At 60.3% G+C, this 17,645-nt stretch overlaps 1 protein-coding gene and 1 long non-coding RNA gene across 9 annotated transcripts in view; one reads left to right on the forward strand and one right to left on the reverse strand.

Annotated features, from left to right (window-relative positions):
- Positions 1 to 17,645, reverse strand: part of Septin9 (septin 9) — a 140,069-nt gene that overhangs the window by 109,579 nt on the left and 12,845 nt on the right. The window contains exon 2 of one of the 5 annotated variants that reach the window (XM_078041577.1): positions 13,242 to 13,298. The exons of 1 other annotated variant lie outside the window; for it this stretch is intronic. In XM_078041577.1, the coding sequence (XP_077897703.1) occupies positions 13,242 to 13,298 (57 nt within the window). Of the gene's footprint in view, positions 1 to 1,206; positions 1,304 to 3,499; positions 3,665 to 7,176; positions 7,220 to 13,241; positions 13,299 to 17,645 lie in introns of those variants that run through there. 3 more of the 5 variants (XM_078041581.1, XM_078041582.1, XM_078041576.1) reach the window with 3 other exon arrangements.
- LOC120884010 (uncharacterized) lies at positions 3,665 to 10,800 on the forward strand. Of its 4 annotated transcripts, none has more exons than XR_013435873.1 (4): positions 3,665 to 4,387; positions 4,857 to 6,179; positions 6,652 to 7,649; positions 8,712 to 10,800. It is a non-coding gene; the product is annotated as an uncharacterized LOC120884010 (long non-coding RNA). The 4 variants fall into 4 exon arrangements; XR_013435872.1 differs by having other exon boundaries at positions 3,690 to 4,387; positions 4,857 to 6,822; positions 7,505 to 7,649; XR_005726164.2 differs by having other exon boundaries at positions 3,669 to 4,387; positions 4,857 to 7,649.

Here is a 17,645-nt window from a genome sequence, read left to right on the forward strand (position 1 = left end):
AGTCAGAAGAATTTCTGGGCAGACATGAAGCTGGCGAGCAACGATATGGACTGGGATCTGTGGGTCTCGCCCCCGCCTCACCCCTCTGCCCACTGGCCAGCCCGCCCTGGGGAGCCGAGTCAGCTCACCTTGGAATCCCACTCAGGGCTGGGCCTCCTCGCGTCACCAGGAGTAAGCGACCAAGTGCAGGGGCCAGTGGCCACAGCAAAGGCCCAGGCAGGCCAGCGGGGGTCTGAGACTCAGAACCTCTGGTGCATCCAGGACACATGGGGACTGAATGGATGGTGGCCCCCAAATGAGGTCCCCTGGGAGCCTGTGAAGGTGGCTTTATTCAGAAAAAAAGGGGTCTCTGGAGACAGAATTAAGGATCTGGAGATGTGATGATCCCTGGTCACCCAGTGGGCCCCAAACCCACGAGTGTCCTTATAAGAAAGAGGGGCATTAGGGACAGGGGAGCTGCTGTGTGACGAGGAAGAGGCTGGAGTGAGGTGGCTACCAGCCAAGGAGTGCTGAAGAGGTCACCAGCAGCCGGGAGAGTCGCCGAGCACATGCCCCCGAGCTCCGGAGCGGCCAGCCCCGTGCACCTTGACCTGCACTCTGGCCTCCAGAGCTGGGAAAGAGCAGGCTCCCGAGTGAGCCACCAGGAAATCCCACAGGGACCAAAGTCCGGCCCGTCAGAGCAGGTCAGCGCAGGAAGACAGCGAGGAAGGCCCCAGGGGAACCCCTCAGCCTGGAGCTGAGAGCCAAGGTGCACAGCTCCGCGCCGGCAGGAAGCGGTGGCCACAGCGCCCACCCAGGCCAGGATGCCAACTCCCCAGGGGCTCACAGATGAGGGGCCACAAAGCAAGGACAGAAGGGACAGCGAAGCACAGACTCCAGGCACCTCCAGCTACCTGCTGGTCCACGGCAGAGGGCCCAGCTCTGCCCCTCTGCACTGGCCAAATACCCACCAGCAGAACACCCAGGCCAGGACGGCCGGGCGGCTCCAGGACGCTGGGCCAGCATGGTGACCGCACAGCGACTTTAGTGGCTACGCCGCCTCCCCGCGGGGCCGCTCCCACCCTCCCGAGGCCCCCTGAGCAGCAGCTCCCAGGGGAAGTCCCCTTCTTGGAGATGCTGTCCCTACTGAAGTACAAGCTCTTGGAACAAGATAAAACTGCTTAATTGGTAAAAGCCACAAAGCCAGTCCAAAACAAAAATCCCGACCTTGGCTGGAGGAATGGCCTTCTGTGCCTCGGCAGCCTGTCCCTGCTCCGTGACTCACACCCCGCTGACAAGCAGACAGCATCTTCCCAGGGAAGGCAGCGGCTTCAGAGAAGTCGGAGTGGGGGGATCCCAGGGTTCCCTGCTCCTGAGGCAGGTGAGGGGAGAGAGGAAGAAAGAGGAAGAAAGAGGAAGCAGATCCAAGGGCCACTGGCATCTGCAGAAGTCCCTTCCCTGAGGCTGGGCAGACCACTGTGGACCCACCAGGGTGGGACCAGGCCACCACCACCCCCAGACAGCGGCTGGGCAGCCAGGCTGGACCCAACAGCCAGGGGTGTGAACAGCGTCCACAGCTGTGTCTAGGGATCGGCAGGTGGGGTGCCCAGCGGGCAGGCCTCTGACCACACATACACTCACCCTTGCCCCCAGCCCCATGGCCATTGGATCACTGGTGAGGACTAAAGGAGCTGTCACCACTGACGGTGGGACAAAGGGGCACAAGCCAGAGGGAGGGATGTCACCTAGGGCCTCATGGATAACCCCTCAAGGTCACCCAGCAGGGCCTGGACAAGAGTTGCCCAGAAACTGGAGCCAAGAGCTCAGCTAAGGACCACAGGGGAGGCCTGGTGGCCTGCAAAGCATGCTGGGAGTCAGCTCTGGGTTCTCCTCCTGCCTCCTACTGCCGGTTGACAACGGGGTTTCAGGAGCGGGGGAAAAAGAAAAGAAAAAATTCTTTTTAAAATTAAAACACATCCAAACAGGGATTGTGCTCTGACATTCAGATCCCCAGGTAGTCACCCAATGGGGTCCTGCATGGTCATCTATAGAATGAAAGCTGAGGTGGGGTGTGGCTCACGGGTAGAGCCCTTGCCCAGCATCCCTGGGGCCTGGAGTGTGATCCCCAGCATGACTAAATAAATAAAGAAAGAAAGGCTGGACCAGAGGCCCCCTCTCAGCCAGAATATTGGAGTGACCTGTCCTCCCCAGCTGCAGCTGAGGAGGCAGCCTGTGGGAGGTGGGCCTGCTCTGGGGTCAGCTCCACACCCCTCCCAGGACTAGAGAGGGTCTCTCCCAGTGGCCCCTGCCCCAGTCCCTGCAGACGGCCCAGGGCGCCCGGGCTCTGCACCTATGCCTGAGCTCAAGCAGGATCAGCAGGGCTGCAGTTTCACAGCCGGCCATCCTCCTGCGGGTCTCTGGCTGCCCACCTCCAGGGCTGCGTCTATCACGCCTATTAATACGTGCCCCAAAATACTGCACGTTCCCCACTCCCCACGGCAGGACCCTCCCGGCCGGCCTCTCAGAGCTGCCCAGCCAATTCTGACACTGCCTCAAGAGTGGCAGGGGAGGACCCCATCCTTCCAAACAGCCACTGAGGGGTCTTTTAGGGACCCCCTACACACACAGGATCCCCATCACAACGACAGACCAGGGCCACGGGCACTTATGGGACGGCGTTCTTAGGCTAGCATGACCCAGGGCACCTCAGGACACCAGGAGCCGGGAGCGCGGCGCACACCTGAGGATTCTGCACCCGCGGGCGACCCCTGGCACCCGGCTCAGAGGGGTGCGCCCATGCGTGGGCACAGTCTCCAGCGCATCCCGAGGACCGCAGCCCCCTCGCAGCGCCTCGGCACTTCCAGGTCTTGGCCTGGAAATCGGGTTTCCTCACTGGGGAGGTCAAAGCAGGAGACGCCTCCCTTTCATTTCTCCACTCACGCCCCGCCCCACGGCCCGTGCCTGCTGGGGGTCCACGGGAGCCACTTGTGCACGTGCGCATGCACACGAGAGCGCACACATGCGCACGCGCGCGCACGCCTCCTCCGAGCGCCGGGAGCCTCCAGCTCTATAATCAACTGCCAGGGAGGCCCAGAAAAGCTATTTCGGGGAGGAGACCAAGACAGCCTTGAAGACAGACTTCGGTTGGCAGCAAGAACACAAACCACACAGTGGACAAACAGGCCTGGCGGCGCCCACCCCGAGCGCCACTGCAGGCCCCCACCCTTGCCCGAGCCTTCGTGCCCACATCACCGTGGACGCAGATGCAAAACTGGCATGTTGGAAAATGAAAGAGAAATTGCCAGGAGAGAGGAGAGCCGAGCTTAAATAAAAGCCAGACTTGGAAGCGCTTAGGTTTGGGAGAAACATTCCACGCCACGAACTGAGAACAGTCAAAAGGAAAATATTTCTCAAAAAAATGAGTAAAAGTGACCCTTGGGTGCTTATTTCCCGCAACGTTCATAGAGCCCAGTCCGGGGAACTGGGCGGGGGAGTGGGGCGAGGAGGGCCGTCTGCCTACCTGTGATCCGGTCCCTCTCCATTCTTACGGGTATATTTAGCAGCAGGCGGGAGTCCCAGCGGCCCTGGTTCAGAGGCAGGCGTCCTCCCCTTTCTCACCCGTCCGTGGCCCTCCCTCTCTCTGCCTCCTCCTCCTCCTCCTCCAAAAACACTCTTTGTCTGGTCTAATTTCTTCAATCTGTTGCAATCACGAATGCATCCAAATTACCACATTTCCATGTGCTGATCATATGTTTGTGCTCCAAACTGAAGTAGCATTGTCTCTTCAAAACAGGAGGGAAAGGCAGCGAGGAGAGAGACGGGAGGGGGGAAAGCCGAGGAGAGGGGCCCAGAGGTGGGTCCGGAGGGATTCCGACGCGCCCAGGGTCCTCCTGCGCGAGGACCGGCCGCCTGGCCTTTGGAGCGGTGGCTTCAGCCGTCCAGCGTCCAGCTTCCGGCAGCGGCGTCCTCTCTCCACCCCCTCCAGCCCCCGCCGCCCTGAGCCTCGCTGCTCCTTTTTAATATCCACTTGGAGATGCTTAACTTAGGCTCTTGGAAACCAACTCGCAGAGTCAAATTCCTGGCGACTTCCAAAGTCTTTCATTTTCCCCGTCCAGCGATGCCGCGATTTCCTGGGGTTTAAGTGTTTAAAAAGCCCAGTTCCTGCTGCCTGCCTCGCCTGCCTCTGGCCCCGCTGGCCCGGCTCTTCCTTGGCACCCCGACTGGGCTGGATGGGGGATGGCCACCTCCCCAGGCATGCGGGCTGGGAGAAGGTTCCAGAGCACCTGCCCAGGATGAACCCTACGAAGGTGCCCCTCTGCCGCTAGCCTAGCCTGCTGTGTCAGAGGGAGCTGCCGTCCCCACCCCAGCAGAGGCTTCCTGGAAGATTCCTACCACAGAGCATGAGTCAGTAAGTCTGGGCAGTCCCCTGGGAGGGAGCAAGTCCTCTTGTGGCTCATTTCCCCAGACTCCACGGCTCCCAGCGGGTGGGCAGCTCCCTGCCTTTTCCCACTGGAGTTCCAGGGGCTGCTCACCTGGAACCTCGGGGTCCCCACCAGCACCCAGCCAGTGTCTGGGCAGGGGTGGAGGAATTGGGCAGAGCAGGTAAGTCCCAGGTAGGGTAGAGGCATCCCCACCGCAAGGGTCCCTGCAAAACTGAGGCAGAGAGAGGTTTTGCTTTCTCATTTCTGTTTAAAGGAAATGTATATTTGTGTCAGTGTTAAACTGAGGCTACTTCCCTAAAAACTCCAGATTTTTAGCTTCTCTTGACAAAGTGAGGGGATGTGGTCAGACGGGGGCACTTCCTTCCTGGCCTGAAGACTGCAGTCCTCCCTTGGCATCTGCTCCAGTCCCCACGGTCTCTTACGCATTCCCACTAGGTGCCTGCCCCCCAGAGGCCTCCAAGTTCACGATCCCTGCCTCAGCACAGGTGAGTTATGCGTGCCCACGTAAGGCTCCGGTGTCGGTATCGCTCTCAGCTGGCCGACAGAGCCAAAGGCCCCGATGTGTCCCTGACACTTTGCCACCTGACCCCCTCCCTGCCTGGGACAGGACCCCCCAATGCACTGGCCTACGGCAAGGGCATTTCTTGCAGGATTCGGGGGGTGGGGGTATAATCTCCAGCCTCCTGGGAGACACGGAATAGCAACTGCCCCCTCCCAAGGAGCCTGAAGGGCAGCCCCACAGGACAGTCTGCACACACAGAAGGTGGGAACAGTGTCTTGGTCACGGCAGTGGGCTGAATAAGGGCCCTAGTTCCTAGAACCCGCAACTGTGACCGATTTGGAAAAGGGTCTCTATAGGTGTGACTAAGTGAAGGATGGGGACAGGGCCTTGGATCACCCAGGTGGACCCTTAAGGCCATCACATGTTCCCATGTAAGAGGGAGCTGTTGCTGCACGGAGCAGGACGGGGAACGTGGAGAGAGAGGGCGAGACTCCGCCTGAAGGCTGGGAGAGGCCCCGGGGCCTCCCCTGGCCTCTGGAGGGAGCCGGGATTTGCAGACAACTCGATTCAGACCAGCGAAGCTCAGGTCAGACGCGGTGCCTCCAGAGCCCTGGGAGGGCACAGCTGCGGAGTTTTAGCACCCAGTTTGGGGGAGCTCGCTACCGCAGCCATGAGACCCCACAGCCAGCACCCCAGACGGATCAAGAGGCACGTTCGCTGAGGCTGTTTTCTGTTACTCAGCCTCTAACCACGGACCCTCACTGACAGAGCAGTGAGAATCGAGGGGGCCTGGGGGTGAGCTGTGTACTCTTCTGACTCTGAAAAAACTCTGCTTTTTTCTCTGATTACAGCTGTAATGTTTGTTCACTGTGTTGAGTTTAGAAACCACAGGAAAAGTACAAAGAAGCCCTGTTAATCCCACTCCAGCCTCTCCAGCACCGTGTCCCTCCTGCAGGAAAGCCAGGAAGGCCGCGGAGGCCACCGACCTGGCCAGCTGGCGGAAACGCGGGGAGTGGCCACGGCCAGGGCTGTGCCCGCTCTGGGTTCACTGCTGTGGTCTGTGCAGTGCCCAGCTCAGCCTTGACCCTCAGTTCTCCATGGCATAGCTGAGCTCAAGGTCTGTTTCTGCACTGTGCCTAAAAATGCAAGCATTCTGGCCCAAGCAGGGGACAACGTGAAACCAAAAGCCTGGCGGCGCCCATTGGCTCCGAGGAGGCCCACGTTAGTCACGAGCCAGCTCCGAGCAGGGTGCGGAGGTAAGGCCAGGCTGCCAGGAGAAACGAGGCTCCCGCCCACTGCCTGTGGTGTCCGGGGCTCAGGTGGGCAGCCTTCGAGGCTAGCCCAAGTCCCAGGAGTGGGTCCCACGTGCTCCTCCCTCGGCGGGACAGTGAGGAGGTGTCTGGGGCTGTGTATCCCTTCCCCGTCTCACACTCCCCGGGCAATGACAGCGTATTCGGCGCAGTGAGGCGTCCAAGGCAGCTCAGTTTCCCAAGTGGACCTGGCTTGCTGCTCCGGGGAGGCAGGGCCCTGGGGCCACAGCTCTGGGAACTCACTGTGCCAGCCACAAGCCCCAGCTCCCACCCCCGGCCTGCCCCTAGTCAGGGTGCCGTCACCAACAGCCCCTTCCAGAAGATTCAAAAGCAGCACCTCAGTCCTCACCTCACATCAGAACACCCCTGGTGGCTTTGCCGGGTCACTGTCACAGTTCTCAGACCCTCCTAACTGCAGAGTGGCGCTCGCCGGCACAGAGCCCACTTGGAGAAGCAGCCAGGGGCCCGCGGAGGGTAAAGAGGGACGGTGAGGACCACTTCGCCTCTTAGACGTGGCCAGGCCCCAGGGCAGCCAGAACCTGCACGTAGGACCGAGGGCCCCACTCACTCTGCTTGGACCCTGCTCAGGGTGAGCAACAGAATGAAGGCCAGAGGCCACCCCTCACTCCAGCAGGGCCTGGGGACAGCTGCTCTGTCAAGGCTCCTCAGAGGCTCCCTCTGTTGGGGAATCATCCATGGTCGTCCCTCCCTCCTGTCCTGCCCCCCAAATGCAGCTGGACCCCCCAGGGACAGTGCTCCACGGGAGCCTTCTCGGTTTGACTGTCCTCCTCAGTGGAACTTCCTGCCCCAGCCTGCCAGGATCCGCAGACTGAGCCTCCTCTCCCCGTGGGGCACAAGGGTCACTTCTCTGTCCCCACCCACCTCTCACACAGCCGGCCCAGCAGTGGGTTCAGTTCTCTCGCCCCAAGCACCACAGCCTCACCTTGGTCCCCTCCAGAAAGCCATGGCATGCCCCACTCCCGCTGAGAGGGGACAGAAACTGTGAGGTGTCCCCAGGGTGGCCTGAGCTGTCAACACCATCCAGGAGGCCCTGGGGCTGGCCCAGCTATCTGGGAAAGCAGCACACCTCCACGTGATTCTGACGTGGGCAGCAGCGGCCCCGACATCAAGCTGGCAGGGTGGCACCACCTTGCTCCTGGCGCCCACCTGGGGAGGTCCTGCAGGAGTGGGGGAGGGTCTGCCGAAAGCACACTTTCTAATGGTCTGGGCTCAGATTTCCTGCCACCTGCCATGCCCCCTCCCTAATGCAGGGACTTGGGAACCTTCACGGTGAGTGCCAGCTACAGGGACGTGCAGGCTCACTTTCAACAGTGACTTCCCCGAGCCAGGTGCTGCCGCACATGCCTGGAATCTTGCTGACTTGGGAAGCTGAGGCAGGAGGATGGCAGATTTGAGGTGAGCCTCTGCAACTTAGGAGACTCCCAAAATAAAGTAAAATACAAAGGGCTGAGGTTGTAGTCCAGCAGTAAAGGACCCTGGGCTTAATACCTAACACCAAAAATAAATAAATAAAATAAAAGACTTTTCTGTTCATTTCCTGCTTTTTCCCAAACTTGCCCACTTAAGTTTGCCCCCTCAAATTAAAAATAAAGGCGCTGGGTCCCATGGCCCCGGGGTGCCGACCCGGCCACAGTTGCTGCTGCGGTACCCACCAAGCAGCCTCCAGCGCAGCCGAGACCCAGCCTCGGGGGCTGCATCTTCTCTGGAATCTTCTCGGCACTTTTTATTAGACCTCAAGATTCGTCTGCTCCCGAATCAATAAAAGCCAGCTCCTCTCTGCTCCCGGGGCTGCTGCAGGGTTCACTGGTGTCGATGGCGTGGGCCAGCCGGCGGCTTTGGGAGCTCCTCCAGGTCAGCGTAGAAGGGGACCAAGGGGATGGGAGAGGCAGCCCAGCCAGGGCAGATTCCACCGCTCACGGCCTCATGCTCAGTCATCCAGCCAGGGCTGCAGGAGCCAGAGCTGGCACTTCACTCCTACAGGGGCCTCGGCTGGTGTCTGCCCAGAGCAGGAGAGACAGAGGCCAGGGGAGGCCGGGGGAGCCTGGGTCCCTCTTAGAGTGAGACAGGAGCTGGCGCTTCCACTTCCCACCGGGAGCCCAACTGCCTGCTCCGCAGGTGCCCAAGGACTGAAAGCCAGCGCGTGGTGCTCCCAACCAGCACCTGCCCACAGAGCCCTCTGCCAGGGTGTCAGTGCTCCATGTCAGCCCAGGAGCCACCAGCGGCCAGTGTACCTGGGCAGTGGGCAGGGCTCTGCACTCACGGTGTAACTTAAATGTAAGCCCAGCGCTGCCTGACCACTCCAGCCCTTCTACTGTCTTCCTTGCCCTCCCTGGAGACAGTGGATTGCCGTGACCTGCCTCCCCAGAAGGCAGGCAAAGGGGAGAGCTACTTCTCAGCCAAAGCCCAAGAAGGCCGATACCTCTATTTTAAGTTAGCTTCTTTATTTGTTCTTTTTAGGTGCATATGACGGCAGAGTGTCTGTTGACATAAACACCTGGAGCATGACCTCTAATCAGCATCCCGTCCTCGTGGTGTACCCGACGTGGGGCTTCCCGGGTGTGGAGTCAGCCAACCTTTTGTCTCCCCAGCCTTCTCTTCTCAGGGTCAGCTGGTCAGTGCCCACTGTCTGCTCTGCAAAAACCCCCTGTGGTCCAGAGGGGACAGATGAACCAAGGCAACCTGCTCACAGGACGCCGCAACTGGAGCCATTGTTATCCTGCAGCCCAGCAGGGACCACAGGGAGGGGAGGGCTCTTTCCCAGAGGGAATGCCTGCTGAGGTGAGCAGGGACAGGAACACCGACAGAGAGGTGGTCAGGGCCAGGCAGGGAGCAGTTCGAGCCTGGTGCTCGGGGCTTACAGTGGACACACGGGGTTGGGGAACACCCAGGGCTCTGTAAGTAAGAGGGCTGTGGCCAGGGTGAGGTGGTGGGAAAGGGTGAGGTGGCGGGAGTCTGGCATGGGAGAAGGACAGTAAGTGTCCCCTGGCTGTGTATAGGGAGGGGCTTGTGGCAGGGAGATGGGGTGGGGATGAGGACATCTATGGAGAGACCACCGAGGCCGGACCAGGACATGACCAAGACCATGAGCAGCTCACCAAGGGTCACTGAGGAGGGGGGATTGACCGGGGGTGCTGAGGAGGCAGAGGTCGACACTTGAGTACCGAGGGGGTGGCAAGGCTGGTGCTCTAGAGAAGAGAAGGCGGCGCAGGCATCCATGCAGGGAGAGGAGGGAAGGAGTGAGGTGCACCCGGGAGCCCAGAGGCAACGTCCCCAGCAGCAAACTTCCACCAGCCTGTCCCACAGCGGCTCCTCCACAAGGCGGGCGTTGGCCCACGTGGCCGGGCACAGCAGCTAGCCACCCAACACAGGCCCAGAGCAGCCCCTCTGTACCAAGGCACATGGCACGGTGCCCCTGGAGACAGCTGGCGCTGGCTTGGCAGGCCCGCCCCACGGCCCTACTGTCTCCTGGAGTGGTGGCAATTCAACTGCTAGTTGCAGCCAAGTGTCACGGGTGTTAGGCCAACAGCTCCCTGGGTGGGGCCTGGCCAGGCCTGCAGCAAGGCCTTCTTCCTCTAAGAGGGGTGGGAAGGTGGGGGGGGGAGCTCCTCCCGCGCGTCCCGCCAGGCTCAGACGCCCAAGGCAGAGTATTTCAGGGCCGTCCTTCTGCGGCAAGGGCCACTGACCCACAGCAGCCTGGCAGGGGGTGTGTGCCAGGGTCCTGTGGCTGCTGTAACCAAGCATCACAAGTTGGGGGCTAACTGTTCTGGAGGCCAGAAGTCCCAGGCCAAGGTGTGGCAGGGCCAGGCTCCTGGGAAGGCTCTGCGGTCGGGGTGGGGGGTCTTCCTGCCTGAGGCTGCGTACTCCCACCTCTCCTGGCTCCCACGCGCTTCTCCTCTGCTTTCCTATGAGGACCCTGCCACTGGAATCCGGCCACCCCTAACCCAGGTGACCTGCCTGAAGTTCTTTCCACCTGAAAAGGTCTGTTTCCAGTCAAGTCACATTCTGGACCTGACCTGTGGGCAGTGACGTCACTCGGTGCAATACTGAGGCCCGATGGCAGGGCTGGGCAGGAGGCCAGAGGGCCCAGAGGTGGGGGAGAGAGGAATGAGCAGACCAGAGACGCACTGGATGCAGCACAGAAGGCTCCAGGGTCCGGGCTGGAGGTAGGAGGTTCAGACACAGCCCCGGAACTGCACGCACCGTGGGAACCGGGCCAAAGGTCGCCTGAGACTGTGGTCTGAAAGGCTGCTGCCAGGACATAGGAAGGGTAGCGGGGTAGCGGGGTGGCGTGGGAGCAGGCCCAGGGCTCTGGAGGGAGCTTTGGCAACATGTAGGAGGGATGGGCATCCGGTAGCCCAGCCGAGCCACCTGGGGAACGCCTCTGCCCATCCACGTGTGTGAGAAGGCTCCTGGCCATTTCCGCAGCAGGGGGGCCGCCAGAGAAGCCCACCAACAAGCCCAGGGGCAGAATCCGCCTCCCCCCCCCCCGCAGAGGAATGCGGTTTGCTGTCAAAATAAACGAAGCAGAGAAACCCAGATCCTCACAGCAGAATCTCAAAGTCCCTAGTGTGTAGACAAGCAGAGTGCAGAGGACGGCGATTATGCAATGCCGAAGGTATACAAAGGAAACACAGGTCGTTCAGACAAAGAACCACAGGCACGGGCAGGCCTGACCAAGGCCAGCCAGTTCAGGAGAGTGTCATTGAGGGAGCAAGCAGGGGCAGAGGGCCCCGGGGGCTTCGACCTTAACTGTCCTGTCTCATTGCTTAAATGGGAAGGTGGGTACCTGGTGTTCTGCTCTATTATTCTTTATACTTTTTTATTTTATATTTTGGTCCTGGGCACTGAACCCAGAAGCACTTCACCACGAGCTGCATCCCCAGCCCTTTTTAATTTGGGGGACAGGGTCTTGCTAAGTTGCTGAGCTGGCCAGGAATTCGCGATCTTCCTGCCTCGGCCTCCCAAGTCGCTGGTATTACAGGTGTGCCCCATTGCACGTGGAGCCCACTGCCCTTCTGGGACAGGGACAGGGACAGGGTGGAGTCCTCAGTAGGTCACCAGGATGTGTGACAGAGGCTGGGAGGAGTGGAGGGGTGAATGGGAGCCCCACATGGACAGCTAGGACTGGGAGTTTGGGCCCAGGAAGGACGCCTTGCCTAGACCCCTGTCATGGCCACAGTGTTAGAGCTGGGAGCCAAGAAAGGGTGTCTCCCTCCGGCCGGAGCCCACAGAGGCGGACTGCGTGTGTCAGCAGGCGGCCGTAGGGAACCTAGATCACCGGCTTGCAGCTTGGGGCTTCGGCAAATTATGCCTTAGGCTTCCAAGGCGGCCGAGGCGGTGCTGCCAAGTGCTGACGGCACAGAACCGCCCGGTCTGAGCACAGAGAAGCAGCACCCAGAGAGAGGCTTTGTCCCCGCAGTCCAAGGTGCCAGCCCCCCAAAGTGCTGTGGGACCCCTTAGCCCACCCCACCGAGGCTGACCAGCAAGAAGGAGGGAGATGGAGGGGAAGACCAGTCACAAAGCCAAGGGGCCCCAGAGAAAAGGCCCCGGACTACCAAGTGGTTGGTGGACCAGCTTGTCTGGGGGTGGGACCACAATCCCAGGGGACTCCAGCCGGGGCGTCACCTCCTCTACCCCCACCCCCATCTCACCCCGAACTGCAAGGGCCTCACACATACTGCACATCCACAGTCACCCAGGCCACCCAGGCCACCCCTGTTACCGTGGCCACTCCCTGCAGAGAGCCACCCACAGCCACCCGCAGGCCTGGGGTGGGCAGCACAGAGCACAGGAGGATGGACCCTGGAACTGGTGCAGGAGGGTGCAGGGTACAGAATTCTGGGACCCCAGGCAGCCAACATGGTCTAGGGCTGTCCATGTCCACAGCCGCTAGCCGCATGTCAATACTAACTGGAAACTAATAGAAAATTAACTAATTAATTCTAAGCAAATGAATGAAGAAACTTACAAATGTGTATCTGAAGTGCGCGACAGGCGCGTGTGGTTAGTACTCTCCTGGACAGAGCTGAGTGGAATGTTCCGCTGGACAGAGCTGGCCTCAAAGGGACTGTGGGCTCTGAGGGGCTCGTGGCTCGTCCCCCTGGGGCCGGGGCACAGCTGGGAAGGGCCAGAGTGAGTCCGTCTGATTCATGGATGACTTGTCCGAGGGGATTCCCAGGCCCTTCTATGACTCTGATTCATCCTGCACAACAGCTGCTCGTGAGGTGCAGCCCTCGCCTGCTCCGTCTCCATATGTCCCTCTGTCCAGCCTGGGTCTGGCACTTAGTCCCCAACACACATGCAGATGAGGGCAACATCGCGGGGCTTCCCCAAGAGCGGATCATCTCTGAGTCCCTTTCATCTCTGTGTCCCAACATCTCTTCTGAACAGAGGCCACCAGAATGAGGACACATGCCCCAGTTTGGCCTCTGGAAGGAAGAGCCAAGGTGGGCTCTGGGAACAGAAGCTGTGATGGCCACACAGCCCTCAGCCCCTGCCCGGGCTGGCCCCGTGGTTGGACCAGCCTCTGCAAGCCTGGGAGAGGCAACTCCTGCCCAGAGCTCAGCCTGGTCATCGGGAGAAAAGCTGACCACATAGGTCACCACAGGAGCCCCTGACTTAATCCTGGATCATGCAGACTGGATTTGCTCCAGGCGGCAAGGCTGCAGGGGGCTGGCGCTGTGGTCTAGGATCAGCCCTGAGCGGCCCACACCAAAGCCACCCTTCCACGGCTTGCCACCCTCCACGGCTCCAACAGAGGCCACCCTGCAGCAACCACCTCCGGCTCTCTCCTCCAGCCTGCACACAGGGCTTCTCCCATGCCTGGGGGTGGCTACCTGTGGAGCTGGACGGCCCCTGCTCCCAGGTGGACACGGCCCCCACCTTATGTGCAGCACCTAAGACCACATCCCCCAGGGCTGCACCCACCAGGAAGGCCAGGTGGAGACTCAGGCCCCGCAGCAGGCCAAGGCCCAACAAACCACTTACCTGGACCCGTTGGGTCACCTAGCCTCCGGAGACGGCCGCTGGAGGTCCGAGTGACTCCTAAAGACAGAGAAGGACAAGGGTCACACGAGGCCATGGCTCTCCCTCCCGCCGGGTGGTGACACAGGTGTGTCTTCACTTTTCCACCTGCCAGGGACTCCAGAAGCAGGTAACCCCAGACGAGCAGCCACCTGTACCTGGAGTGACGGCGGCCACCCACCTGGGTGCTGGCACTGGGCCAAACCCTTACCATCCCATCTTGCAGATAAGGAGCTGAGTCTCAGCTGGGTTGGTAACTTGCCCAAGGCCACAGAGCACCGGGGAGCTGAGCCCACTGTGAATCCAAGTCCATCAGACTCCAAAGTCTGGTCCTGGCTCAAGCATCCTCCCGGGCAGGGTGGCAGCAGGTGTCCACTGAAGTCAGCCAGGCTCAGGCCAGCACCCCCTAGAGCCACGTCTGCTTGTTTTATGCACAAAGGTCTCCCTGCTGCAGGGTCTCCGTCACGGGCCTAGTCCTGTCCCAGCCCACGTGGATCCCAGGGCTGGGGACTGCTGGACTGGATCTGGGGAAGCTGGGGACCGAGTTTTCTCTCCCACCCCAGGAGGAAATAAGAACAGAGCCCAGATCCACACAGCATCGTGCAGCACGCGCTGCCTCCACCCAACAGCCCCTTGGCCCAGGGCTGGCTGCTCGGAGAGGCTTATAGAGGGCAAGTCCTAACTCGAGAAGATTTGCAAGGTGCTAAGCTGAGCAAACCCCCAAACTGCCAGGTGGAACAGGCTCAAGAATATGGCCACCAACCCATGGCCGCCAGGTTGCAGCATCTGGCACAACACCATGCCGGCCCTCCTTCAGAGAGCCGCGGGATACTCCAGGCTAGCCCAGCAGAGGACCTCCCCACCCCCACAACAGCCCAGGCTAGACCAAGACAACTGCCTGCGGCCTCCACCATCCGACACCGCCTAGCTGCTGGTCAGAGGGGACGGCTTCCCCTGGGGATCCCAGAGACTCTGGCAGACCCATCCACCCATCTAGCCGTTCACCCCTCCACCACCCCAGCCCACCCCTAGGCCATGCCCAGGCACAAGTGGGTGTGGCCAGCCTTGTTTCTGAAGGTTCTGGGCAGTTCCCCCCAATCGCCAGGGAAGCCTCAACGAGGTGGCCAGGGCAAGCTGGGCCTCCGAGGAGAGGCTTCCGCTGGCCCAGGCTCTGGCCGCAGGCCGAAATCAGGTTTGCACTCCTGGCACTCAATTCACCAGCCCCAGAAGGCGGGACTACCGCCCCCATTTCACAGCAGAGGGACAGAAATGGGGCTCCCAGCTGGGAAGTCACCCAGGGTCAGCAGCAGCTGGATCTCCTGCAGGCCTCTTCTGTGTCACACGGAGGGGCGCCAGCCTCCTGGGCACCCACCAACTGATGAGATCTCTGCTCTGGGCAGAGCTCTGAGGACCCGCAGGAGGCCCAAGGATGCGGGCAGCCCACTAGACGGGCGGACACAGGCTGCCCATGGCTTCAGCTCCGTAAGGCCAGGAGGGGGTGCGGGGCGGGGAGAGGCAGGTCCTGCTCCCCAGGCGGCCAAGGGCAGAGTAGGGAGTCTGGGCTCAACTCACAGCCACGGAAGGTGTGGCCCTCCCACAGTCACACTGTATGTATGTCACATGATCGTCACAGCCTTCTGTTCCACAGCCTCGGTGAACTGCTGGGAGGCTCGGCAGTCCAGAGCGGAGTGGCCCTAGTGAATGGCAGTTCTGTCCCTACGTCTAGCGGGCCCCGGACATGGGAACCTCAGACATGGGAACCTCGGGTGAGGACGGCCAGACATTCCTGTGGACTGAGTCGCTTCTGGTTGAGCTGTCTCTGCGGGGGAGGGTGCTGGGTGGGGCCACTGGACGCCCACCCCCACCCCCTGCCCTCTGGCTTCCAGTCCAAAGTAAAGCTGAAGAGGACCCATGCAGGTCAGGCCACCCCAGGCCTCTGAGCCCTTCTCCCCAAACTGGGGGCGGGGCAGAGCTGGGGAGAGGAAGAAGCCGGCACTTGGGCTCCCAGGGTGGGGCGCGGGGGTGTGGGGGGGTCCTGTTTTATTTACACTGTTTATTTTTCCAGTCTTCCAAAACGGAAGTCTGGTGCCAGGCAGCCCCTGGCAGAAAGAATGCAAAGTGTGCCCCCATCCTATAAAGGGGAGCAGTGCAGAGCACCCCAGCAAGTTCCCAGGCTCAGGCCCCCACCACCGCATCGCAGGAGAGACCTGGGCCCAGGAGCAGCTCCAGCGCGGCCCTCCGACCTCATCCCTCAGGCCGGCATCCAGTGCTTCCGATGACCGCGTTCCAGTTGAGCACTGAGCTATTTTTATGTGATTTTAAAATAAAACACATTGGGGAGGAGAGGAAACCATGTGCCACTCTGGAGTCAGAGTCGGCCCAGACCAGAGGCCCCGGCGGCTCCGAGGCCCCGGCGGCAGGAGGCCTGCAGTCCAGGGCCAGGTTCAAATCCAGACCTCCCTGGCGCTGGTTCCTGGTCGGCCCAATGGGGACAGAGATGGTGTCTCCTCATGGGTCATTAAGATTAAGTGAAACAGGCCAAGAGAAAGGACTTTGGATTCTCACCATAAAAAAAAAAGGACCTATGTTTGGGGAGATAGGAATGTTTGCCCTGACTTGAACGTTGTACAATGTATGGAAATATCCCGTGGTGCCCCATAAATCACGTGGTGCCCCATAATCATGCACAATTTTGGGCTGGGGACGTAGCTCAGTGGTAGTGTGTTAAGCATGCGCAAGGCTCTGGGTTGGACCCTCTGTTCCACAAAGAAAGAAAGAAAGAACAATTTTGATATATTCGTTAAAAATTTTTCTCTGCTACAAGCAAGATTAAATGGTGAGTACTGAGCACGGCGCCTGGCACAGAATAAACGCTAGCAAATGATGTGATTATTATTGTGTTAATTATTATGATAATTGTATTGTATAATATGATTGTTACAATACACCAGCCCGGACCCAGGGACCTATAATTAGGAGTCAGCAAAACTTGGCTGCTCTGTGCGAATACATTTTCATAAAATGTGAGTTACAACCAAGGTCCCTCCTGCCATGGCCAAGACACTGCTTTCCCAAGCAAGGGACATCTACCGACTCCCTCCCAATTCAGTGGGTCGGAGCCCTCCTGGCCCCACCAGGGCAGGTGCATTAGGGGGAGATGGTCAGGATGGAAGGAGCTGTCCCCTGGAACCCCCCTCCCGGCCGCGGCTCACCCAGCCCAGGACAAAGGCCGGTCCATAAAAGTTCCCGGATCCCAGGTCAGGGACCAGCATGAGTGAAATGTACTGTCAAGGCCACAGGGTGAAAACAGATGACAACAGGAGGCGTAACTGGGGACGGTCACTGGCCGGCACCCGAAACAGAAGGAAAACACGACACTGGAAAACAGGAAGGAAGAGCCATATTCAAGGAGATCGTTCCCTGTCCTCAAAAGGAGCAGGTGGCCCTGGGCAGAGGAGGAGCCCCAGGCTGCCTGGGAAGCGCGGGCCCCACTGAACCAGCCACACGGGCCCGGTGCCCTGGCTGCACCCTCCTGCCCTCTGCCACCAAGTGCGGTCTCCGCTGGGCACGGCAGCCTTGCCCAGACAGGCGCTGGCCTGGGAACCCGATGCCCACCCGAGCGCAGTGCTGGGGATGGAACCCAGGGCCTGGCCCTCCCACGGAGCCCCATCCCCAGCCCCGACCCGGGCTAATGATTTGGGAGCCTAAAAAAGACAAAGCTAGAATTGGCCGAGGAACTTTGACTTTTTTCTTTCAACCAAATGTTGATGACAGAAGCTGATAAATTACAGAGCTGAAACGGTTAAACAGGACAGGCGAGGCTACAGTGAGCCTGGGTGGGACAGTTTCCTGGTGGTCATTTCTTCAGCGATCACCACGCCCATCTCCTGCGCAGGGAGGCAGCCCAGGCCCAGTGGCCCATCTGAGATCCGGAACTGGTGCTTGCAACCCCGCTGGGGCCTCACGCAGCTCAGATGTCTGTCTTGACCCCCAGGGGAGGTGACGCCCCTCCACCCAGCTCTGCTCTGTGACAGGCCTCCTCCATCAAGTCACTCATTGCGCTCAAACGCCCGTTTCCAATACCCACTCTCCAGAGACGAACTCATGGGAGCCTCTCAGGAAAGGGTGGGTGGCCCCCAGTGACCCTTGGCCAAGGCAGCTCTGCCTGCCACTTCCCCCTTGGGCCCCGATCGGGTGCTCAAGAGGCAGGCTCTCCTCCCCCTCCTCGGGGCCCACAGAAGCTCTGCTGCGGGGCTGGATCTGGGAGTCAAGAGTCAGATTCCAGCCTTATCTCCAGGAGGAGGGCTTATCTGCAGAGGAGGCTGAGATGTGCAGATAGCAGCGGTTCCCCTTCCTCTCACTTGTCCT

Source organism: Ictidomys tridecemlineatus, chromosome 3 (assembly GCF_052094955.1).
Source record: "Ictidomys tridecemlineatus isolate mIctTri1 chromosome 3, mIctTri1.hap1, whole genome shotgun sequence".
NCBI lineage: Eukaryota > Metazoa > Chordata > Mammalia > Rodentia > Sciuridae > Ictidomys > Ictidomys tridecemlineatus.